The sequence below is a fragment of the Sciurus carolinensis genome, chromosome 11 (genome assembly GCF_902686445.1).
Source record: "Sciurus carolinensis chromosome 11, mSciCar1.2, whole genome shotgun sequence".
NCBI lineage: Eukaryota > Metazoa > Chordata > Mammalia > Rodentia > Sciuridae > Sciurus > Sciurus carolinensis.
Window position 1 is genome coordinate 118,353,639 of NC_062223.1, and position 22,951 is coordinate 118,376,589.

The following is a 22,951-nucleotide window of genomic DNA, read 5'->3' on the forward strand; positions in this document are numbered from 1 at the left end:
ACCCAGGTGTACTTTACCATTGAGCCACATCCCTAGCTCTTTCTATATTTTACTTTGAGACAGGGTCTCAAAGTTGCTGAGGCTGGCCTCAAACTCGTGACCCTCCTGCTTCAACTTCTGGAGTTACTGAGATTACAGGCATGTGCCTCCGTGCCCAGCTGCAATGAAGTTTTTTTGTTTGTTTTGTGGTGCTGGGGATTGAACCCAGGGCCTTGTGCATGCAAGGCAAGCACTCTACCGACTGAGCTATCTCCCCAGCCCGCTTTTTGTTTGTTTTGAGAAGGAATTTCACTATGTTGCTCAGGATGACCTGGAACTCCTGGGCTCAAGTGTCCTGTCTCAGCCTTCTAAGTAGCTGGAACTACAGGCATGTACCACTGCACCCTGCTAATAAAGATTGAAAAAGAAAAGGAACAGCAAAGCCTGTCTAGTCCCTAAGAGATCAGGAAAAAGAATCAGTGGTTCCCCCTCCACAGCCTCTACTGCCTGCCTAAAGTCCAGACCCTCTGGACTTTGCTGCCTGACCCTGGGACCGGCCTGGAAAAGGAGAGGACCGTCAGTCTCCTTTATCCAGCCCACCTTAGCTGTCCTGGACTGCACATCCCAAAATGACCAGTAGAGGGCCTTCCCACTGACAAATACTTCAAAATCTTTCTGTCTAGAGATGAAATTCACAGTGGGCAAGAGATAAAAGACCTAGAGTGGTGGAAGCAGAACTGGGCTAGTTCCCAATTCCCCAGTGGAAGTCCTTTCCAGATCCCGTAGGACTTTGTCACCCTCTTTTTTTCCCCCACAGGCCTTTAAATCTCCTTACTAACTGCTGCTCCCACAAATCCCTGCCCAGAGCAACCTGGGTCTATTAGATTAGCTCCTGGCTCTAAGCTAAGAATTTTCTCTTGCCTTGCTTCTCTTAAGCCAATTATCATCAATCCTTGCATGTCTGGATCCAGGGAACCTGCCCAGGAAGATGTTCTGCCTGGTGGTGGAGTCTGGTGTAAGAGTTGCAACCATCTTTGAGAAAAGGGATGATCAATCTAAGGGAATGAGAGGAGGTCTATTTAGGAAAATGGGGGAGGGTCCATCTGGGCATTAGGGAAAGTGGTGGGACACAGGATTTATTCTGGTGGTGGTAGGGTCTAGACTAAGGAAAGAAACTTCTTTTGGAACAATGTTTTTCATTGTGGTCCCTGGACTCGCAGCATCAGCAGCACTGAGGAACTTATGAGAGATGTAGATTCTCTAGCTCTACCTCAGATACTGAACCAGAAACTCTAGGAATGGAGCCCAGCACACTGTTTTAACAAGCCTTCCCTGGGGATTTGGATGTGCCTTAAAGTTTGACAACCACTGCTCTTGTGTCACAAGATCTGTCCTAGAATTAGAAGTACTTTCTCAGGAATCAAAAGAGGATATATGGTGGGAATGGGGAGTGTATCTAGAATGGGGAGAGTCTCTTTTAGTGGACTTTGGCAGGTTACAGAGGTTCTATCCTAGAATGGAAAGGGTCTGCTCAGGGGAATGGAGATAGATCTGCTTTATTAAAATGGCAAGGGGCTGGGAGTGTAGCTCAGTAATAGAGTGCTTGCTTAGCATGTTCTAGACCCTAAGTTTGAACCCCCAACACTGAAAAAATTTCATTTTAACCTGGTGCAGTGGCACAAGCCTGTAATCTCAGCAACCTGGGAAGCTGAGGAAGGAGGATTGCAAGTTTGAGACCAACCTCAACAATTTAGGAAGACCTTGTCTTAAAACACACACACATGCACACACACAAAAGACAGGGGATGTAGCTCAATGGTAAAGACCCTCTGGGTTCAATCCTCAGTACCAAATAAACAAAAAAATCCTTTAAAAAATAAAATGGGAGGTGATAATAAATAGGGAATAAGGAAGCTCAACATAGTGGATAAATCCATGGTTTAAAACTACTAAGACTTGGATTCAGATCCCTGGGTCCACTATACTACATATATGATCTCACAATTAACATTTCCAAGCTTCTGTCTCTTTATCTGAAACATGAGAATATGCTACTAACCTCATAAAAATTTTGTGAAGACTGGTCAGAACTTTTAGACAACAAATACTTATTGAGTGAATTTTCTTTTTCCCTTCATTCTTCTCCTCCTCCTTTTTTCCTCCCCCACCCCATACTGGAATTGAGCCAGGTGAGGTCTAAACTAAGAAAGCACTCTACTATTGAGTCATTCTCTCAGTCCTTGAGTACATTTTATTTTTATTTAAGTTTGACACCTATTGATAAATCATTTTTTAACCTTTGTTTTATTTATTTTTATGTGGTGCAGAGGATCGAACCCAGTGCCTCACATATGCTAGGCAAGGGCTCTACCACTGAGCCATAACCCCAGCCCGTGAGTGCACTTTCTATCTACAAGTTCCTGGAATACAGGAGAAAAAGAGTCAGACAGACCTAGCCCCTTCCTCAGCATGTTTCAGTGCTGAGTACCTAGCATATAGTAGGTATGCAATAAACAGTTTCTTTTCCAAAGAAGTGGAAGGTTCTTCTGGGAAAAGGAAATGATCCTGAACCATGATAAATGTGACCTGGCAAGTAAAGGTGTATGGTCCATTCTTTTTTTAGAGTTTTATTTTAGTTGTAGATGTACATAATACCTTTATTTGAGTTTATTCATTTTATGTGGTGCTGGGGATCAAACCCAGTGCCTCACATGTGCGAGGCAAGCGCTGTACCACTGAGTTGCAATCCTAGCCCCTTGTATGTTCCATTCTTGAGAATAAAAAACCCTTATCTAACCGACTCAGTGACTGTAATCCCAGTGACTTGGGAAGCTGAGACAGGAGGATGGCAAGTTTGAACCCAACGTGGGCAACTTAGCAAGACCCTGTCTCAAAATAATGTAAAAAGGGTTGGGAATGTAGGTCTGTGGTAGATTGTTACTGGGTTCAATCCCCAGTACCACCAAAATTAAAAAAAAAAAATTGCTAAACACTTAGGTACTTGAACTTCATTAGAACCTCTGGAGGCAGATATGCAGGGTTTAACTCTTGTTTGTTTATTTTTGTTACTAGAGATCAAATCCAGAGCCTCACGCCTGCCTAGAAAGTGCTCTACTACTGAGTCATATCCCCAGCAGATATGCAGTATTTGGGGAGGGGTCTGGGGATTGAAACTGTGGCATTCTACCACTGTAACATTCCCAGCTCTTTTCTTTTTTTTTAAATTTTGATACGAAGTCTTGCTAAGTTCCTGAGTCTAACCTCGGACTTAAAATCCTCCTGCCTCAGCCTACCATTACTCAGATGAGGCTCATAGAGGTGGAGAAATTTGTTTAAAAGAACAGAACTGGTGAGAGTGGCAGAGGAATAGAGGGCATGATTAAGGGATACCAGATGCAATTGGATAGGACAGATAGCTTCTAAAGCATGGAAGGGTAGCTGTGGTTGACAGTAACTAATCGTGTATTTCAAAATAGATAGTAGAATTTTGATTGTTTCCAATACAAATAAATGTGTAGGTGATACATATGCCAGTTACTCTCATAATTACACATTGTGTACATGTATGTGAATATCACACTGTACCCCATAAATATGACAAGTATGTGTCCACTAATTTTTTTTAAATGGGAAAAAAGTATATAGAACTAGTAAGAGATAGTACCAAGGTCACAAAGCATATCTTTGTGAGTTTTGTTTTTTTTTTTTTTTCTCTCTCTCTCTCTCTCTGTGTTGCTGGGGATTGAATCCAGAACCTTGTGTATGTGAGGCAAGCACTCTACCAACTGTGCTATATCCCCAGACCACAAAGCATATCTTTTGACTGCAGTTCAGGATGTGGAAGATCTGTCCACAAAATGGGGAGAGGGTGTCCTAGAGAATGGGGGAATTTGTTCCAGGAAAGAAAGGTCCTTTAGTGGGACACAGGCATATGGCAGGGGTTCTAATCCAAGAAATGGAAGGTTCACCTAGGACACTGGCTCTTAGCTTTGCCTGCCCAGCAGGATTACTGGGGGAGTTTCTAAAAATACTAATGTCTAGGTCCCACCCTTGGAGTCAGAATGACTTGGTCTGAATGGTATCTGGACAACTTTTGAAAGCTTCCCAAGAGATGCCAACTGTCAGCCAAGGCTGAAGACCACTGCTTTAGGGTATGGAGTGTAAATCCCACAGTGTGGAAAACTGACAGAAGACTTGGAAATGTTGGTCTCAGAAGATGGGGAATAGGAGACAGTACATTCCTCAGAAAGGATAGGAACTTTTCTGGGAATTAGAAAGTTACATGATAGGGAATGGGAGGGGTGGCATTAAGAGGTGGGGAGAGCTGGCAGCAATAGTGCACACCTGTAATCCCAGCAGCTCCAGAGGCTGAAGTAGGAGGAGGATCACGAGTTCAAAGCCAGTCTCAGCAAAAGTGAGGCGCTAAGCGACTCAGTGAGACCCTGTCTCTAAATAAAATACAAAATAGGGGATGTGGTTCAGTGGTCAAGTGCCCCTGAGTTCAATCCCTGGTACCTGCCCCCCCCCCAAAATGAGGAAGATGAGAAGTTTAGAAAATGAAGGGAGATTGTCCATTTGAGTATAAGCCTCTGAAAGGACCAGTTAACAGAGTGGGTAAAAGCAGCATCTTTGGGGTTCAAGCCTAGCTTTGCTACTGACTAGACATTCCCCTTGGACATATTGCTTAACTGCCTATGCTTTAGTTTCTTTAAAGAAGGTCTGTAAAACCTACCTCATAGAGTTATTATGAAGATTAAATGAGAAAATGCCTGGTGTGTCCACAGTAGTTGTTAAATAAATCCAATTGTTGGGAGATCGGGACTCCTATAGTACAGCATTGAAGGTTAACTTGGAGAATGCAGGGTCTATCTAGAAAACGGGAAGGTTGGTTCTAAGGAATAGTTGTGATATGAGGCAGTGGGTAGGGTAGTTAGGAAAAGAAAGACCCAAAACCCACATAAACTTCACAGTTACAGGGTGGGGCCTAGAGATGCCCTGTAGGGGCCGCTAGCCTACCAAGCTGCAGAGAAGCTGCTGTGGGGGAGCAGGGAAGTTTGACTGCTAGTAACCTCTCTAATGCTGCAGTCTGGAGAAGCCTCAGTGGTGGAAGCAACGCCAGCAGCCTCCCTCCCATCCGTCTCTGCTGTGTGACAGGTGGGAACTTAAAAGCTCAGGTCACGTGTCTTGGCTGGCTAACCTACTTACCCCTTGAAGACACAGGCTGGGGCAGGCAGGGGCTAAGAGGAATTGCCTGAGAAATGAGCAATGGGCAAAGCTGTGACCAAGGGAGAGGGCGCTCCAAGAGTGTTCTGGGGACAGAGGACTGCAAGCTTCTAGGGTGAGGGAGATAATGTACATGTGCATGAGAAGATGTCCCAGGCATTGTCTGTGAGCCCTGTGCCTGTCCTGGCACACAGATGTCTTCAGGATCAGCCATGTGCTTGGTTTGGAGGCCTGAATGGGGCTGGCAGAATAAAGATTTCTACAGTCAGAGCAGGCCGAGTCTGGGTACCAGTTTAATATTGGAGCTGCCTGCATCCTCTCCTCGTCCAATCTTAACTAGTGTCCTCACCCTTAGGGAGGGAAAGTATGAATGGGGTTGGAGGAAGGATATCCCAATGTCCCAAGACTCCGCTTCTTTGAAACACTTTGTGCTTGGTTTGGTAGTGGGAAGGGCTTGAGCTTAAGAGCTAGAACCAAGGGAATTGATAGCGATGGGTTCCATGTGCGTAGACTGACAGCTTCACAATCCCTTAAGAGTGATGGAATGTGTATCCCACTCCCCTCCACTACCATTGCCTGGACTATATTCCAGAGACCTGTCCCCACTGAATCTTCGCCCCCATGTCGATCCTTCGCCGCCAACCCCCAGTCCTGGGTCCACAAACGCCTCCTCCGGCCTCCGCGCCGCGGGCACTGCACTCGCCTTCGCCATCCTCGCCCCCCGCGGGCTGTGGAAAGGCACGGGCCCTTTAAGAGCGGCGGGACCGGCGAGCAGTAGCTTGGAGGAGAACGCAGTCGCCCGGCGGGTTTGGGAGGACACCAGCGCCGGAGACCAGGCTCAGGGAACCGGCTGGGCGCAGCCAAGCGAAGTCGGGGCGCGACCCCAGCCGCCCTTCCCCACAACCTTGTCATCTCCTCTGACCCGGGTCTGGGCCCTCCCTTGCCTCTCGTCCCGCCCCGGCCCCGCCCCGGCCCGGGCCACCGGGACCCGGAGCTGGGGCGCGGGTGCCGCAGCCCGAGGCAGGTAAGGAGAGCCCGGAGTCTCCATCTCCGGCCCGTGGCCGCGCCAAGCATCTCCGCCCGGCCCTGGTGCCGGGGCGCGTCAAGGTGACTGAGCATGCAGGAGTTTGGGCGGGGGTCTCGCCCGCCACAGGGTGCTTAATTAGCGGTGGGGTGCGCCTGTCTTTGGGGACAGTCTGGGACGCCGGGGGGTGCCGGCGGGAGGGGCTGGGGGAGGCTTATCGCCAGGCTTGGGGAGGGGGACGCAGCAGGAGGCGCAGAGTCGCCTCCTCTCCGCTTCTGCCTGTTCCACCCAGTGCGCACCCTGCTACCCTGACCTCCTAGTGGGCAGCCTCCGCCGGCGGCCTCCCCCCTGCCCCCAACCATCCAGTCCCCGGGGGGCTGCTGGCCTGCGGGGTAAGGAGATTAGAGGCGCCGCGGGGAGGGAGGAGCAGCTCAGGGCTTGGAGGGGCCGGGCTAGGGCCAGGCGGGGGCTGGGGCCATCCCAGACCTAGAAGAGGTTGGGACTGAGCATCGCTGAGTGGGGAGTGTGGGGCGGAGGGGAGGCAGATGACCGCTGGAAGAGAGGGGTGCTAACAGTTGGGGATCTGTCCTGGGAAGCAGGTGAGGGGAGTGGGGGCTGGGCAGCATTAGACAACAAGGGAGCTTTGAACTGGGGTTGAGGGGTCTGCCCTAAACAGAACAGGCCCTCTCTCTGCAGGCCGGTCGGCGGGCGGTGTGATGGCGGAGAAGGCATTGGAGGCCGGGGGCTGTGGACTAGGGCCAGGGGCTGTGGCCATGGCTGTGGCACTGGAGGATGGGGCGGAGCCCCCTGTGCTGACCACGCATCTGAAGAAGGTGGAGAACCACATCACAGAAGCCCAGCGCTTCTCCCACCTACCCAAGCGCTCGGCGGTGGACATCGAGTTTGTGGAGCTGTCCTATTCCGTGCGGGAGGGGCCCTGCTGGCGAAAAAGGGGTAGGGAGCAGCCTGGTGGGGAGCTGTGGGCCCTTGAGGAAGTGCCTCTCAAGGAGTAAGGAGGCCTGGATAGCCCCTGTTCTGCAAGTTTCTCAAGTTGGGTGCCAGCGGGCCCTGTAGGAACGCTAAAATCTGTGTCCCAGCCCCTCCCTCCCTCACCATGCACACAGTTGGGATACCAGGATCCCTGCTCCTCACATCTGTGAGCACTTGTGGGCACCAAGTTCAATTAGTTATTGAAGCTTTCTCTTCCAAATAGGCCCTGTGTCCTCTGATCCTTGAGAGGTCCTTGATGAGTTTTCCTTTATTTGTTTATTCTGGGGATTCCTTTCTGTGAGGGATGGTATGAGAAGGGTGTCTGCAGAAGTCCTCAATTTTTAACAATCCCCTTGCACCTATTTTTTTTAAAGATGTTCTTATTCCTGTCATCTTACTTCATTCTTGCCACAGTCCTCCCAAGCGGGAAGGGTGGAGGTTTGTCAGGAGAGGTGTCATCCTCATGATATTAATAAGGAAACTGAGGTTCAAGGAAATTGAGTCACTTAACCAATATTGATTTCCACAGTTAGTAGTGGCAGAGCTGAACCAGAAGCCCAGTACAGGAGTTCTACCTCCTTCCCCTTCCGTCCCCTCAGGACCGGTTTCCCAACCCTGTCCATCCCCTGCATCCCTACTCTGAGTATCTTGAGCTGGGAAGGGGAAGGTTGGGTTTGTTTCCCAGAGCTGGGTGTGGGCCCGGGGTGGAGCTGGGGTATTGTTCTCTGAGATTTAAGAACTGGGTTTAGGGTGCTTCAGAGCATGAGCTGTCTCTGCACTCTCCACCCTTGCTTCCATGGGTGACCAAAAGGCTACAGGGCATGAGTGGATGGAAACTGAGGCATCTGGGCTCCCTGCCCAGTGCCTGATCCCTGAGCAGTCTCTTTGTGTCCTAAGATCAGCTCTGGGCAAAACGATGAGGTACTTGTTATTTCCTTAGTCCTCTCATTGCTTCATAACTTTAAGCAGAATGAAATAGAAAGGTGGCTAGATGGGCCTGTTCTTGGCTTGCTCTACTCACCAGCCACATGTTGGGTCCCTGACCAGAGCTTCTCTCCTTTTGACCTTGCCAACCTCATTTCTGCTCCACTGTCCACCCCTTCCCTTTGTCCCTTTTTCTGCCCTCTCCTGTCCTCTCTGACTTCTCTTTTCTCTTGACTCCCTCTTCCTTTCTGTAGAGGACAGAAAGCAAGTAGGGGTAGGCAGAGGGGGAAAGAAAGAGGAAGGGGTGTGGAGGGGGGCCGATTTCTGTCTCTCCTAGCTAAGGCTTATCACTGGTCTCCCCTAACTGTATATGGCATTTCTTATTTTTCAAAACACTTTCCTAGTAATTATTATTAATGATTCACTTAATATTCATAATGACCCTATTAAGTCCTTGGGAGGAGATATTACTATCCTTCTTTTACAGATAGGAATAGGAGGCCCTAGAGATTAAGTGACTTGACAAAATTGCAGAGTTATTGACCAGGACTAGAACACTGATGTCTCTCCAGCTCGAAGGCCTGGCAGGCCCCTTGCAAACTGAGCAGCTGTAGTACAGCCAGAGTCTAGACACCTGCATTCCCAACCACTTGGAAGCTGTGTGACCTTGGGCAGGGAGCTTACCTTCTCTTGGCCTCACTTTCCCCATCTGTAGATAGGGTTGATAACACTACCCACTGCACAGGCTTGTTGGGGAGCTCTGCTGAGTCGGTATCTGTGAGAGCCAAGTAAGTACAGGATGATATTTATTCTGGGCCTCTGTGGTAGAACAGCACCTGGCTGTGATCGAATGAGGGAAGGTTCATCATCATCAGTTTCTTCCCTTTCACAAGAAATCACTTCCTGTGAGTGACTGAAAAGCTTATGCTAGTGTGTGCTACACACCCAACACTTTTCTTGTTTCTTTCCCTTTCCTTCCTTCCTTCCTTCCTTCCTTCCTTCTTTTGGTTGTTGTTATTGGGGATTGAACCCAGGGATGCTTTGCCACTGAGCTGCCTTCCCAGCTCTTTTTATTTTTTATTTTGAGACAGGATCTCACTAAGCTGCTTAGAGTCTCACTAGGTTGCTGAGGCTGGCCTCAAACTTGTGATCCTCCAGCCTTAGCCTCCTGAGTTGCTGGGATTACAGGTACACACCCCTATGTCTGGCTCACCCAACATCTTTCTGATTGACGGTGAGGATGACTGAGGCAGAGGGTTGAAACACATGACTTTCTTACCCAGTAAAGAATTTGCAGTGTGACCTTAGGTGAGTCACTGATGTGCCTGGTCCCAATTGCCTCATCCATGTTGTTGAAAGAGCCTCTGTGGTACTGAGCACCATCCAACCAATTGGTGTGGTCAGGCCCATGCAGTGGGCAGGAGCTTATCTCCCTTCTAACAGGATGTGCCCAGAGGGACAGCTGGACCCCGTGCACAGTGCTGGATGTAGTAATGATGAATTAAATAAGGTATTCATTCACTGTCTCTTTTATAGAGGTAGAGTGAGGAGGGAATTAGGCTATGTAGGGTTGGCAGAGGGTATTTTGAGGCAAGTGCTAGGTGAGGGATGAGGGATTGGTATCTCCTCCTCATCAAGGCAGGTCTGCAAGGTCCTCCATATTGGCTTTATCTTTCTACTCCCCTCTCACCAGGTAACTCCATGCAGTCTCTGCCCTCTATTCTCTGGAATGAATACGTATATATATTTTGTTGTTGTTGTTGTTGTTGTTGTTGTGTTTTGCTTTTCCTAGTGCCTGGACAGTCTCTGCCTTTTGAAATTTTGCTCATCCTTAACTTAAATGCCACCTCTTCCAAGAAGCCACTCCTGCTTTCCCCCTTCTTCTCTACCCTTATCACAATTCCATTTTCTGTAATGTTGTGGCACATTATTTGTACTTCTTTTATAATCCTTACTTTACTTTTCCCTAGATTGTACACGAGTTCTTGTCCATCTCTTACTTAGACTCCAACCGTCTTGAGTGCAAAAACTGTCCTTCCTTATTTGGGGGGGAGGTAGAGAGCTTGGTATATAGCAGATCTCAATAAGCATTTGCAAAATGAAATTAATGATACAATGTCACTGTGTGTGTGGTATTAGGGAATTGGACCCAAGGCCTCGCACATCCTAGGCAAGCACTCTACCACTGAGCTACATTCTCCCCAGCCTTTTTTATTTTTATTTTTGAGACAGAGTCTTGCTGAGGTGACCAGGCAGCCTGCAAATTTAAAATCCTCCTGCTTGAGTCTCCCCAGTTGCTGGGATTACAGTTGTGCACTGCCATGCCCAGCACAATGTCACTTTAAAAAGGCACTCTGTGCCAATCACTGTGTCATATGCTTTACAAAATCATTTAATTGAATCTTTCCAACAACCCTATGAGATAGGCACTATCATCCTCATTTTACAGATGAGGGACCTGGAGCTCAGAGAGGTTAACAACTTGCCTGGGGTCACACAGCTGGTAAGTGTAGCGCCAGAATTTGAACCTAGATCTGCCTATCTCCTTACTGGTGCTCTTTATGCATATGCTACTTCCCAATGAGTAAATGTAAGGTGGGATTTTACTGGGCCATGTTAGGGCTGGAGAGATGAGCTTGGAGGAGAGAGAGAACACAAAGCAGTTTTTCGAAAATGAGGTAAAAGTTCTGAGAATACATACTTACAGAAGGAACACTTATTGAGTGTCTACTACATGCCAAACAGACAGTTAAGGTTACAAAATGAGTAAGACACAGACCCTGCCCCTAAGGAGCTTACTGACTAAGAGATAGGGGAGGGGGGCTGGGGAGATAGCTCAGTTGGTAAAGTGCTTGCCTTGCAAGCACAAGGCCCTGGGTTCGATCCCCAGCACCACAAAAAAAAAAAAAAAAAAAAAAAAAAAAAAAAAAGAGATAGGGGAGGGGGGCAAGTGATAATCACATCAGGTGACAAGTATGCTGGTATACCGGAAGTGCTGTGGGAACCCAGAGAACAGCCAGCCAGCTCAGACTGGATTGGTATGAAAACCTTCCCAGAGGCCATGAGACAGGGAAGAGGAGCAGGGTCTTCTAGGCTTTGATTGCCCCTCTGCAGGTGTCTGTGAGATGCATTGTTATCCCCATAGCCTTCAGAAGGTTTTTGCCTCTGGGACTTTGACATTAGTGTACATTATTTCTGAAGCGGAAGGATGAGGCTTGGGTCACTGTTGGAGTTCTGGGGGGCTCTCTTCTGCCTTAACCCTATCATACTGAGCAGGAACTACCTATTTCACTGATAGCCACAGGGGTGCCTCCGTTCACTGCAGCCCTGACCAAAAATTCCTCCTTTCCTCACTGCAGGTTATAAGACCCTTCTAAAGTGCCTATCTGGTAAATTCTGCCGCCGGGAGCTGATTGGCATCATGGGCCCCTCAGGAGCTGGCAAGTCCACATTCATGAACATCTTGGCAGGATACAGGTGAGGACAAAGATGGGGAAGGATGGGGACAGAACTCAGGAAGAAGAGTCCCTTGGGGAGCACAGAAGGTATTCTGAAGTGCCTTTGGCCCTTGTCCTCAACCGATGTCCCTGCAGAGAATCTGGAATGAAGGGGCAGATCCTGGTCAATGGGAGGCCGAGGGAACTAAGGACCTTCCGCAAGATGTCCTGCTACATCATGCAAGATGACATGCTGCTGCCACACCTCACAGTGTTGGAAGCCATGATGGTGAGGGCTGGATGGCCACCCCCTCTTCCTAGTATCCCCTTTCATCTGCTGTCTGCATCCTCCTCAGCTGAGGGGTCAAGGCAGGACCCTCTCCCACACATACACTTCTTTTCTACCCTTTGGATCCCAGGTCTCTGCCAACCTGAAGCTGAGTGAGAAGCAAGAGGTGAAGAAGGAACTGGTGAGTGGGACAGGGGAGGAGGCCTAGGGACAGCTGTCCTCTATGGGGCTAATGAATTCTAGGGCCCTGAGTCAGGGGTGGAAGTGTGGCAGACAAGTGGGGACAATGGGCTTAAGGGAGATTCTTCATGAAATCAGGGTGGTGCCTGGGGAAAACAAGACTCTGAAGCTGACCTGGGCTGGGTGGGGGTGGGTCCAGGTGACAGAGATCCTGACGGCACTGGGCCTGATGTCCTGCTCCCACACGAGGACAGCCCTGCTCTCTGGCGGGCAGAGGAAGCGTCTGGCCATCGCCCTGGAGCTGGTCAACAACCCGCCTGTCATGTTCTTTGATGAGCCCACCAGGTAGTTCTTCCCCACCTCCCACCTGGACTTCCCCCACCTCTCAGCCTAAGCCAGGACCCAAGGCTGCATCTTCTATGTGGCTGGAGACCACAGCCCCTGTTTGCAGTCTCCTGGGGCCAAGATAAGGGCTGACTCCTCATCTCTATCCTTGCCAATCCTGTTGCAGCAAGCAGCTCCATCCTTCGCCCAGGCAGAGATCTGAATGTCCCCCTTGATTGATGCCTCTTTCTCCTCTCCCCCACAGCCATTAGTCACCAAGTCCCGTTGTTTCCACCTCCTTTTGGTAGCTCTCAAATTCGCTCTGCCCATTCCTGGTGCCAATGTTTGAGTTCAGGACATCATCAACAGACTGTCATCTCCTTATCTCCAGTCTCTCCCAGGCGATCCTTCCTCCAGCCTGCAGCCAGAGTAGACTTTCTGAAAGACAAGTCTGGCCTGACTCCTCCCCTCCCCTTCAAAACATGCAATGAGTCCCATTTACCCTCAGAATAAAGACAGGCGGCTTACCCAGTCCTGCTCCAAACCTAATTCTCCAGCCTCCTGTCTTGTATTTTATGCTCTAATAACACTGAGTTGCTTGTAACTCTCGTCAAACCACGTGCTTCATGCCTCTAAGCTTTGCCCATGCTGTGCCTTCTGCTAGAATGCCCTTCACTGCTACTCCTTCTCTTCCACCTTCACCAGCTTAGCTCTCACTTCTTCCAGACTCATTCAGGAATCTTCTCTGACTTCCCTCCAACTCCCTGCTACTGCATGGTTGATCCCCACCCCTCACCTGTCTCTTTCCCCTGTTGCTACAGCACTTTCCACATTCCCTAAAATCATCCATGAGCTTGTCTTTCTCTCCCTCCAGACCAGCGTTGTATTTATGCATCATCATAATCATACAATAGGTGCATACCACAGACACTCAACATAAGTTTATTAAACTGAAGGGTACTCTGGGCTTCTGGGGGTACCTCCAGGCTATGTGCCTGAGTCATGTAGGTTGGATGGGATATGCCGGTAGACAGAGGGGCCCTTTCCTGCCAGTTCTATCCCCTTCACAGCAGCTTCCCCACCCTGAACACTCCCTCTGCTTGGCCCCACCCACCTCACCAGGCCCCCTGGTGGCCTCTCTCTGCACAGCGGTCTGGACAGTGCTTCTTGTTTCCAAGTGGTATCCCTCATGAAGTCCTTGGCCCATGGGGGCCGTACCATCATCTGCACCATCCACCAGCCCAGTGCCAAGCTCTTTGAGATGTTTGACAAGGTGAGTGTCTCTGGGCATCCATGAAGATTGGCCTGAGAAGGAGGGATGAAAGGGGGTCAGTGGAGGTGGTGGCAGGGCCCCTGCCGGGACCACTGGTTGTGTTCCCTTCACCCTTCTTTTCTGCCTCAGCTCTACATCCTGAGCCAGGGTCAGTGCATCTTCAAGGGCGTGGTCACCAACCTGATCCCCTATCTGAAGGGGCTTGGCTTGCATTGCCCCACCTACCACAACCCGGCTGACTTCAGTGAGTGGGGACAATGCGGGGGTTAGCATGCTGTGCTGGACCAAACCTGGGGGCTTTAGGGTCATGGGTTTGGGCCTCCTGGGGACAGAGATCTCACGTCACCTGCTTTACCCACACACCCAAGAGGGGCTGACCTGCCCTTGGGAAGCAAGGGTAGATCTTATCTGAGCGCTCTACTCTGTGTCCCCAGTTATTGAGGTTGCCTCTGGAGAGTATGGAGACCTGAACCCCATGCTGTTCAGGGCCGTACAGAATGGACTTTGTGCCATGGTTGAGAAGAAGAGCAGCCCCGAGAAGAACGAGGTCCATGCCCCCTGCCCCACTTGCCCTCCGGTAAGTAGGGTGGAGAGGACAAAGAGGGCAGAGCGGGGAGGAGAGGTGGGACCATGGGTGACGCTCTGCCACAGAGGCTGTCCCCCAGAGGCACTGGGTACCAGGGGGAACCCAGGAGTTGGAATGGACCTACTATTCACGGCTTGTGTGACCTTGGGCACTTTGACCTCGTTGAGCTTCAGTTTCTCATCCACTTACTCATTCAGCAAACTCTCTGAGCATCTGTCTTGTGCTGTCCTCAGTGCCAGCACAGGGCCCTCCTGGTAATCAAAACCAACACAGTCACTGGCCTCATGGGCCAGTGTGGCTTTCTGTCATCTCTAACTTGGATGGGATGATACCTCACAGGGAGGCTGGAAGGACCCCACAGATACCATGTAAAGCTCTTAGCACAGCCCAGGTATTTGTCCAATGCCAGATCTCTTCCTTAGATGAGATGCCCTCACCATTGAAAAACAGTGGCTTGGTTATTGTTGTCATTTTTATATTATTAAATATTATTGTGAAATTGGTGGCCTAAAGGAATTAGCATTTAGGGTTAATGTTAATGGATTAGAGAAGCAGCAGAACTACCTTGGTGAGCCACCACAGGTGGCCTTTCCATCTCCTCTCCTCCAAGTTTTTATCCCCTCCTTGCCTCTCTCACAGTCTCTCTCTGAGCCCCGCATCCAGGTGCATGACTCAGTGGTGGAGGGTTCTCCTTCTGTAGCCTGAGCCCCCTGCCCTGGGAAGGGCTCAGGGGGTTCCCGTGCACTGAGCAGGGTGGGCAGTGGGTGGGTGGGTAGGCTGGCTCACCTGGTCCCATTTCCTCTCCCCAGGAAGCAGATCCTATTGAAAGTCACACCTTTGCCACCAGCACTCTCACCCAGTTCTGCATCCTCTTCAGGAGGACCTTCTTGTCTATCCTCAGGGACACGGTGAGGCATCAAGTTGGGGGACAGGAAGCATAGGTCTGGCCTTTGGGGCTATAGGACAGCAGCAGCTGGAATGGGAACTAGGGGGCCTGCCCACAAGCCTCCAGTGCACCTCTGGTTCTGTGTCTCCCCCCCCCCCCCAGGCAATTCCAATTTCCTACCGTAGTGTGGCCTGCCCTGTGGCCCACCTATCCCCAGCCTGGGACACATCCCTCTCCTTGCGATGACTCCTCCCACAGGTCCTGACCCACTTGCGTTTTGTGTCCCACGTGGTGATTGGTGTGCTTATTGGTCTCCTCTACCTGCACATTGGTGATGATGCCAGCAAGGTCTTCAACAACACAGGCTGCCTCTTCTTCTCCATGCTGTTCCTCATGTTCGCTGCCCTCATGCCAACCGTGCTTACCTGTGAGCTGAGTTGCCTAGGGTGTGGAGTGTGGGTATTGGGGCAAAAGGCAAAGGGGCCAGTGGGTCAGTCAGTGGTGCTGATCTGCCTGTGCCTGCAGTCCCCTTAGAGATGGCGGTCTTCATGAGGGAGCACCTCAACTATTGGTACAGCCTCAAAGCATATTACCTGGCCAAGACCATGGCTGATGTGCCCTTTCAGGTGAGCCTCTTCTTCCCATCTGCCTACTGTCTCTGAGTTCTCTTGCCCCCTCCTTCCTTGCTTGCTGGGTCCCTTAACCTTGTGGCCTCCCACCCTTTCTCCTCCTTCTATTCACTTAGCAAATAGCTGGTGCCTACCTGCTGTGCACCAGGCTCTATACCAGCCACTAAAAAGATACAGCAAGACTCGACTGATAGAATTTTCATCCTGTGTAACTATGTTTTAGTGAGAACAACTGGCAACCAACAGAAAATGATGAAAATAATAACCCTGCAAATGACTCTAAACCTTCTTAAGGGCAGGGAGTGTATCTAAGTGGTGAGCACTTTCTTAGCATGTATGAGGCCTGGGTTCAATTCCAAGCTCTGCAAAAACAAAGCAAAACAAATCTTACTAGAGACAGTAGAGGCTAGGGTGGGCTCTGGACCCTTACTGCTACTTGCAAGATATTGGGCAAGTCACCATTGCTTCAGTGTCCCCATCTATAAAATGAAATGACAATACCTACCTGGGGATTGTTTGAGAATGAAATGACTAAATGCATACAAGTTCTTAGAATAGCACTTGGCACATATTAAGTGCCCAAGAAATGTTAACTAATTTTGTTGTTGCCACTACCACCTGGTTCCAACCACATTTGAAAAATAAAAACAAAAATAACTGCTCCTTCCTCAGAGTGGATGCTGCACTGTGCCAGGGGCCAGGGAGAAGAATACAGACTGGATATTGGCTTCTGGATGGGCACCTTTATGCAGGGAACAACCTGTACAACTATACATAGTGGACTCAGTCCCTGCTTCTAGGAATTCTCTCTCTAATTTTTTTTTTAAAGCAATCTAAGAAATTCACATTTGCAGTTTGCAATTCAAAACTCTAAAGGATTTCCAAATCACACTAAAAAAATTCGGGGGCTGGGGAGATAGCTCAGTTGGTAAAGTGCTTGCCTTACAAGCACAGGGCCCTGGGTTCAATTCCCAGCACCGCAAAAAAAAAAAAAAAAAATTCGGGCTGGGGATGTAGCTCAGTTGGTAGAGTGCTTGCCTCGCAAGCACAAGACCCTGGGGTTCAATCCTCAGCACTGCAAAAAAAAATTCTTTTGGGGGACTGGGAAGGTAGCTCAGTGGTAGAACATTTGCCTAGCATGCATGAAGCCCTGGGTTCCATCTCCAGCACTGGAAAAAGTTATTGTTTCCATTTGAAGTTTACAACATGATTTTATGGGACACATAATAGCAAAATGAGGCAAATCAACATATCTCTCATCTCATAGTTAGCAGCTAGAATGTATTCATTTAATAAAAAATCCTGATACAATGTAATTTTATTCAGTCTCCAGTTGTATATTAGATCTCTGGTCTTGTTGATCCTACGTGTCTGCTTCTTTGTATCCACAGAGTTGATAGACTCCAGGGGGAACAAAACTCTCTCCAAGGGAGAAGTTAATTCATTAATAATGTAAGGAACAAGCTGGTGCAGAGAAGAAGGATTTTAGGCACTCAGAGGAGGGAGAAATCACCATTCCAGAACCAGTTAAAGAGGCCTAACCAAAGAGGTGGTTTAGGAAGATGGGTGAGGTTCATATGATCATATGAGGTTCATATGAGAAAAGGGACATGAGTCCATCTGGGGGACAGCATGGATAAGAATGGAGGCAAGGTAGGCATGGGGCACTGTGGGAAAAGGTATTCTAGGGGCTCATTGCCAGGTGGAATGGAGGGTCTTGGCCACCATGCCCCTGGCTCCAAGTCCCCTTCCCAGCTCTGTGCCTGCTCCCTAGGTGGTGTGCCCGGTGGTGTACTGCAGCATTGTGTACTGGATGACAGGCCAGCCAGCTGAGACCAGCCGCTTCTTGCTCTTCTCAGCCTTGGCCACTGCCACTGCCTTAGTGGCCCAGTCTTTGGGACTGTTGATTGGAGCTGCCTCCAACTCCTTACAGGTGGGAAGGTTGGCATGTGGGGACTCTCAAGTGGGCATGGGGTATCATATGAGAAATCAAGGACTGGCAAAAGGAGTGGGATGGACACTTGGGAAACTGGACCACCCTAGTCCTGGTTGCCCCTGTGATGGCCTGGCTCCCTTGCCTCCCCCCTCCAGGTGGCCACCTTTGTGGGCCCAGTTACTGCCATCCCTGTCCTCTTGTTCTCTGGTTTCTTCGTCAGCTTCAAGACCATCCCCACTTACCTGCAGTGGAGCTCCTACCTCTCCTATGTCAGGTCGGTGTCTCTTTCCCCCTGCCTCCGTCTGCCCCTTCCCTCTATGTAGAAGGGCCTGCCCAGCACTTACTAGGCTGTACTGTCTGGTGCCCACCCCACCACCTTTTGGGTGGGGGCACCCTAGCTGGCCCCCAGAGATGAGAGCATTGCCTTTGGGGCCTGGTGATTTGCCGTGAGAGCAGGGTTCTTGTGCTGCGTCCTGCTCTGATGCCCCCGCTTGCCTAGGTACGGCTTTGAGGGTGTGATCCTCACCATCTATGGCATGGAGCGAGGAGACCTGACATGCTTAGAGGAGCGCTGTCCCTTCCGGGAACCGCAGAGCATCCTTCGAGCGCTGGATGTGGAGGATGCCAAGCTTTACATGGACTTCCTGGTCTTGGGCATCTTCTTCCTGGCCCTGCGGCTGCTGGCATACCTTGTGCTCCGTTACCGGGTCAAATCCGAGAGATAGAGTCTTACACCTGGTCTGTGCCCAGCCCTGCAACAGAGAGCCCCCAGCCCTTTGGGACTGTTTTAACCTTGTAGACTCGGGCACTGGTTGCTGGTGCAGCCACCTCCCCTTCCTCAGCTGCTCTACAGGCTGGCTGGAGGACTGTGCTCCCAGCCTTGCCCCTGGGGGTGGGGGCTCCAGCCCACCCCACCACACCCAGGAGTCTTCCCAAGTCGATGCGGTTTGTAGCTTCCTCCCTACTCTCACCAACACCTGCATGCAAAGACCGGGAGGCTGTCCTCCTTTCTGCCCACAGCACCCTCTTCTGTTGTCTGTCTGGGAGCCCGGGAAAGCCTGGAGCTCCCACTTAACAACTGACCAAAGTGGCTCCCTCTGGGGGGGTCCCCACCACAGTGTTTGTAAACCAGGCTGCTGTAAGGTTAGAGTTCCAGGGCTAGGCCCTGTGGGGGGTGGGAGTTCCCCTGGGAGTCCCATTATGAACATTGGGTTGGAGTAGGGAGGGACTCTGGAAGTCTCTTTCTCCTCCCACCCCAGACCCTGGCTTATGTGGACAATCTGCTCTGACAGAAGCTGGGTTTTCTGTCTGGGTCACCACTCCTAATCCTGGAGATTGGAGAGGTCATGGGCTATCTCATCCCCCCTCCCTATAGCTTTGGTTGGGGCAGGGCCTGGCAGCACCTTTGCAATAACGTCTGTGTTTCTTTCCCACCTGTCACTGGAACTGGAGAATGCACTTTATTCTGGGGGGTGAACAGGCGAAGACCCAACCCTCCTTTCTTGCTGCTGCTGACACACACGGTTCCACATGCTCCCTCCCCTCTCCAGAGTTACAGGCACATAAACAGGCAATCTCAGCCCCACACATGCGTCACCCCCTGTGGCTCAGAGGAAGAGTGGTGGTGGTGGGGTGTGTGGGGAGGGCAGTGCCAGCCTCCTTCCTGGGGATCGCACTTTGGAGACTCTAAGGACAAGGCTGATTCTGCCCAGGGTGACTCCAGAATCTGTAGGAATCTATCCTCCAGTCTTCTCTCCCTCCAAGCCAGAGGTGGCACATGACACTAGCCTCCTGGAGTTGAGGACCCAATAAGCACAAGCATGGGAATTACATTGGCTTGGCCCCCACCATCCCACAACCCTCCTTTTGCACTCCAGGCAGGCATTCCACTGTCTTACCCTTTCCCTGGCCACTTGCTGCTCATTCAAACTCTGTCTGTGTCTCTCCACCTCCTTCTCATCAGCAGGTGGCCCCTGGGTATCAGAACACTGTGCCCTGGGCACCAAGGTGGCAGACATACCTCCAGCATGTCTGGCTTTCCTGGTGGGTCTAGGCTCATTCTACTTCCGGTTGCCCCTTCCCACCTTATTCCTATATGCAGACCTCTCTATCTTCCCTCACCCTGCCACAGATTCTTCTCATTACACAGAGATGCCAGTTGTATTTGTGGGATTTCACCCATTATTAATAAAACCTATATTTATACAGTATGCAGTGTGTGAATGTGTGTGGGTCTGGCATCTAGTAGCACGGACTGTCAGAGGGTCTTCAAAGCACTTGGTAAGATGTCTACCAGGTGTGGGGGGACTGTGGCAGGGGATGGTAAGTGCTGGGTTATGTCAAGCTAGTGAATGTATATCTTTTGAAATATTTGCATCATGCTTTCCATCTTACCGATGTTTCATGTTCCTTATTTCAAGGGAGGCCCATGCCAACCCAGTACTATCTATCCTTCATGACAATCCACTTTGTAGATGAGAGAACTGAAACTTGGGTTAAGTTACTTGCCAAGGGCCTGCAGGTAGTAGAGGTGGAACTAGGCCTAGAGACCAGATCCTCTGTCTCCAGACTCACTCTTGGCATTGGTCAAACTCCTTGTTCATAGTGGATTTGCATGCCAAATGTGGGTACCCTGTGTCTGTTGCATGGGTGTGTTCTTGTCCTAGGGATACATGACTCTCTTCAGAACTCACTGAGCTCCAGTTGTGCTTACAGGGGAAGGGATGTGGAACCTCATCCCAATGTGGGAATGGCAGAGATCTCACTGGGCTTAATTCAGCTTCACCTTTTCTTCCTACTCGGTGACCCTTACCAAGACTGAACCATTAGCCACCAGGACTTCAGACCAGAGGTTTGAAGTAGGTAAGATCTATAGGGCCTCGAGTGCTGGTGGCAGGATGACCTAAGAAGCAGCACATTTTCTCTCCCTCTTCTCTCCTTGCCTGAAGCCTGAGGTTTGAAAGAAAGCACTGGCATCAGTCCTGCCAGCTACCTGGCACCCTAGTTGTGCCACATGTAGAGTAAGTGCTCTGGGCTGGATTATGGTCTAATATGCTCAACTAGAGATGGACTCACTCTATTTCCATTTTTTTTTTTTTTTTTTTTTGCAGTACTGGGGATTGAACCCAGGAGTATTCTACTTTTGAGGTATATTTCCAGCCATCCATTTTCTATGTTTTATTTTTGAGGCAGGTTCTTGTGAAGATACCCAAGCTGGCCTTGAACTTGTGATCCTCCTGCCTCAGCCTCCCAGGTGGCTGGGATTACAGGTGTGCACCACGGTGCCCAGTTTAACTATTTCTTATGGTGGTTTGGGGCAAGAGTGGGAAATGGGAATATATCCTGTGTCCTGGAATTCTCATTAGATTTTTGGGATATTCTGGAGACTCCTTTTATCCCTGGAGTGATGGCAGTAGATGGCTCCTTACAAGTCAAAAGGCATCGAGTTTCAATGTCAGGTATTCATCTTAGCTGGGAACAGTGGTACACACTGGTAATCCCAGCAACTCTGGGGCTGAGGCAGAAGGATTGCAAGTTCAGGACCAGGCTTCAGGCTTACCAAGATTCTGTCTCAAAATTAAAATTAAAAAGTTCTGGGATAACATCAATGTTCATAGCTGCTCAGTTCACAATAGCCAGATTGTGGAACCAACCTAGATGTCCTTCAATTGATGAATGGATAAAGAAACTGTGGTACATATATACAATAGAATATTACTCAGCCATAAAGAATGATAAAATTATGGCATTTGCAGGCAAATGGATGAAATTGGAGAATATCATACTAAGTGAGATAAGCCAATCTCAAAAAACTAAAGGATGAATGGTATCGCTAATAAGTGGATGATGACACATAATGGGGGGGTGGGAGGGGTTAGTGTTAGGGTTAGAGTTAGGGTTATGGAGGGGGGCAAGAATGGAGGAAGGAAGGACTGTATAGAGGGAAAAGAGGGGTGGGAGGGGTGGGGGGAAGGGAAAAAATAACAGAATGAATCAAACAACATTACCCTATGTAAATTTATGATTACACAAATGGTATGCCTTTACGCCATGTACAAACAGAGAAACAACATGTATCCCATTTGTTTACAATAAAAAAATAAAATAAAATCAAATATCAAAAAAAAAAAAGTTCTGGGATATAGCTCAGTGGTAAAGTGTTAAAGTGTCCCTGAGTTCTATCCCCAGTACAGCAAAATAAATAAACAAATAAAATAACCCTTACTGTGTGTGTGTGTGTGTGTGTGTGTGTGTGTGTGTGTGTGTTTGCTGGGGATTGAACCCAGGCCCTTGTGCATGTGAGGCAAGCACTCTACCAACTGAGCTATATCCCTAGCCCCTACTCTTTCTCTTTTAAAAGGCAAATTTAACCCTGAAAGGGTTAAAAATTCATATATTCACACATTTATAATTCCTTCAGGAACTAAAGAAGGCAAATAACCATTCTGGACCCTGCAAGGGTCATTCAGGCCCCGAGAACTTTTGTTGAATGGTGTATATATTTGCAAAGAGAGCTCTTTGGATTTCCACAGCAACCCCACGAGGTGTCTAGGATGAGCATTATCATCTACTCTTTTATAGAAATGAAACTGGAGATGAAGAGAAACGACTTGAGCAAGCTCTCAGAACCCTGTGCTCTTTCCACTGTGACCCATCTGCTATGCTTCCCACTAGTTCTAGTAGCCTGCTAAGTTGGGGAATAAATATACCCTGCCCATGTAGGTAGGTTTACAAATGGGCCTTCTTTCCCTAAATGCCTACCTTCCAGGACTCAGAGATCATGTTCTTTAACACAACCACCTTCTCTGTGTCAGGGTGCTGGAGGGCAGAGTTGATCAAGGCAGTTAGTTCTCCATGCTGTGGTTCTTAGAGCAGCTGGCACTCCATCCTGAGGCCAGACAACAAAAGACATGCCCACAGCATGACTCATGGTATTTCTGTCTACAAGGGGCCAAATTATATGTTATTAATAAAACCTACATGACTGTCATACCCTTGGGGGAGGGGAACAGCTTGCTCTGAGCTACATCCAGTAACTGCATCTAGGTGACAGTCTGCCTCACATGACTAGGTAAGTGGAATGGTACTAGAGGAGTCTTCCAGGAAAATGTCACCCCTGGGACAACATTCATAGGGCTGTTCTACTTCCCCTTTCCCCAACCCTTTCAACTCCCCTTGAAGAACTTCTCTTAAAGTTCAAGTATGCTATTTCCCCCCACAGTCTGGAATGCTGGTCCCTTTCCCAACTTGGTTTTTACATGCAGTTCAAAT

The 22,951-nt window shown here is 49.4% G+C and overlaps 1 protein-coding gene across 3 annotated transcripts; it reads left to right on the plus strand.

The window, feature by feature from the left end:
• The first annotated feature begins 5,827 nt into the window (after window positions 1-5,827).
• Abcg4 (ATP binding cassette subfamily G member 4) lies at window positions 5,828-20,186 on the plus strand. Of its 3 annotated transcripts, none has more exons than XM_047517062.1 (15): window positions 5,828-6,309; window positions 6,923-7,180; window positions 11,500-11,617; window positions 11,734-11,866; window positions 11,997-12,047; window positions 12,246-12,391; window positions 13,520-13,643; window positions 13,773-13,887; window positions 14,078-14,220; window positions 15,039-15,137; window positions 15,374-15,542; window positions 15,641-15,741; window positions 17,519-17,677; window positions 17,836-17,954; window positions 18,180-20,186. In XM_047517062.1, the coding sequence occupies exons 2-15, from the start codon at window positions 6,943-6,945 to the stop codon at window positions 18,403-18,405; spliced, it is 1,941 nt and encodes a 646-aa protein (XP_047373018.1). In that variant the 5' UTR covers window positions 5,828-6,309; window positions 6,923-6,942; the 3' UTR covers window positions 18,406-20,186. The 3 variants fall into 3 exon arrangements, with proteins under 3 accessions (XP_047373018.1, XP_047373017.1, XP_047373019.1); XM_047517061.1 differs by having other exon boundaries at window positions 5,828-6,226; XM_047517063.1 differs by lacking the exon at window positions 5,828-6,309 and adding an exon at window positions 6,510-6,618.
• The last annotated feature ends 2,765 nt before the right edge of the window (window positions 20,187-22,951 follow it).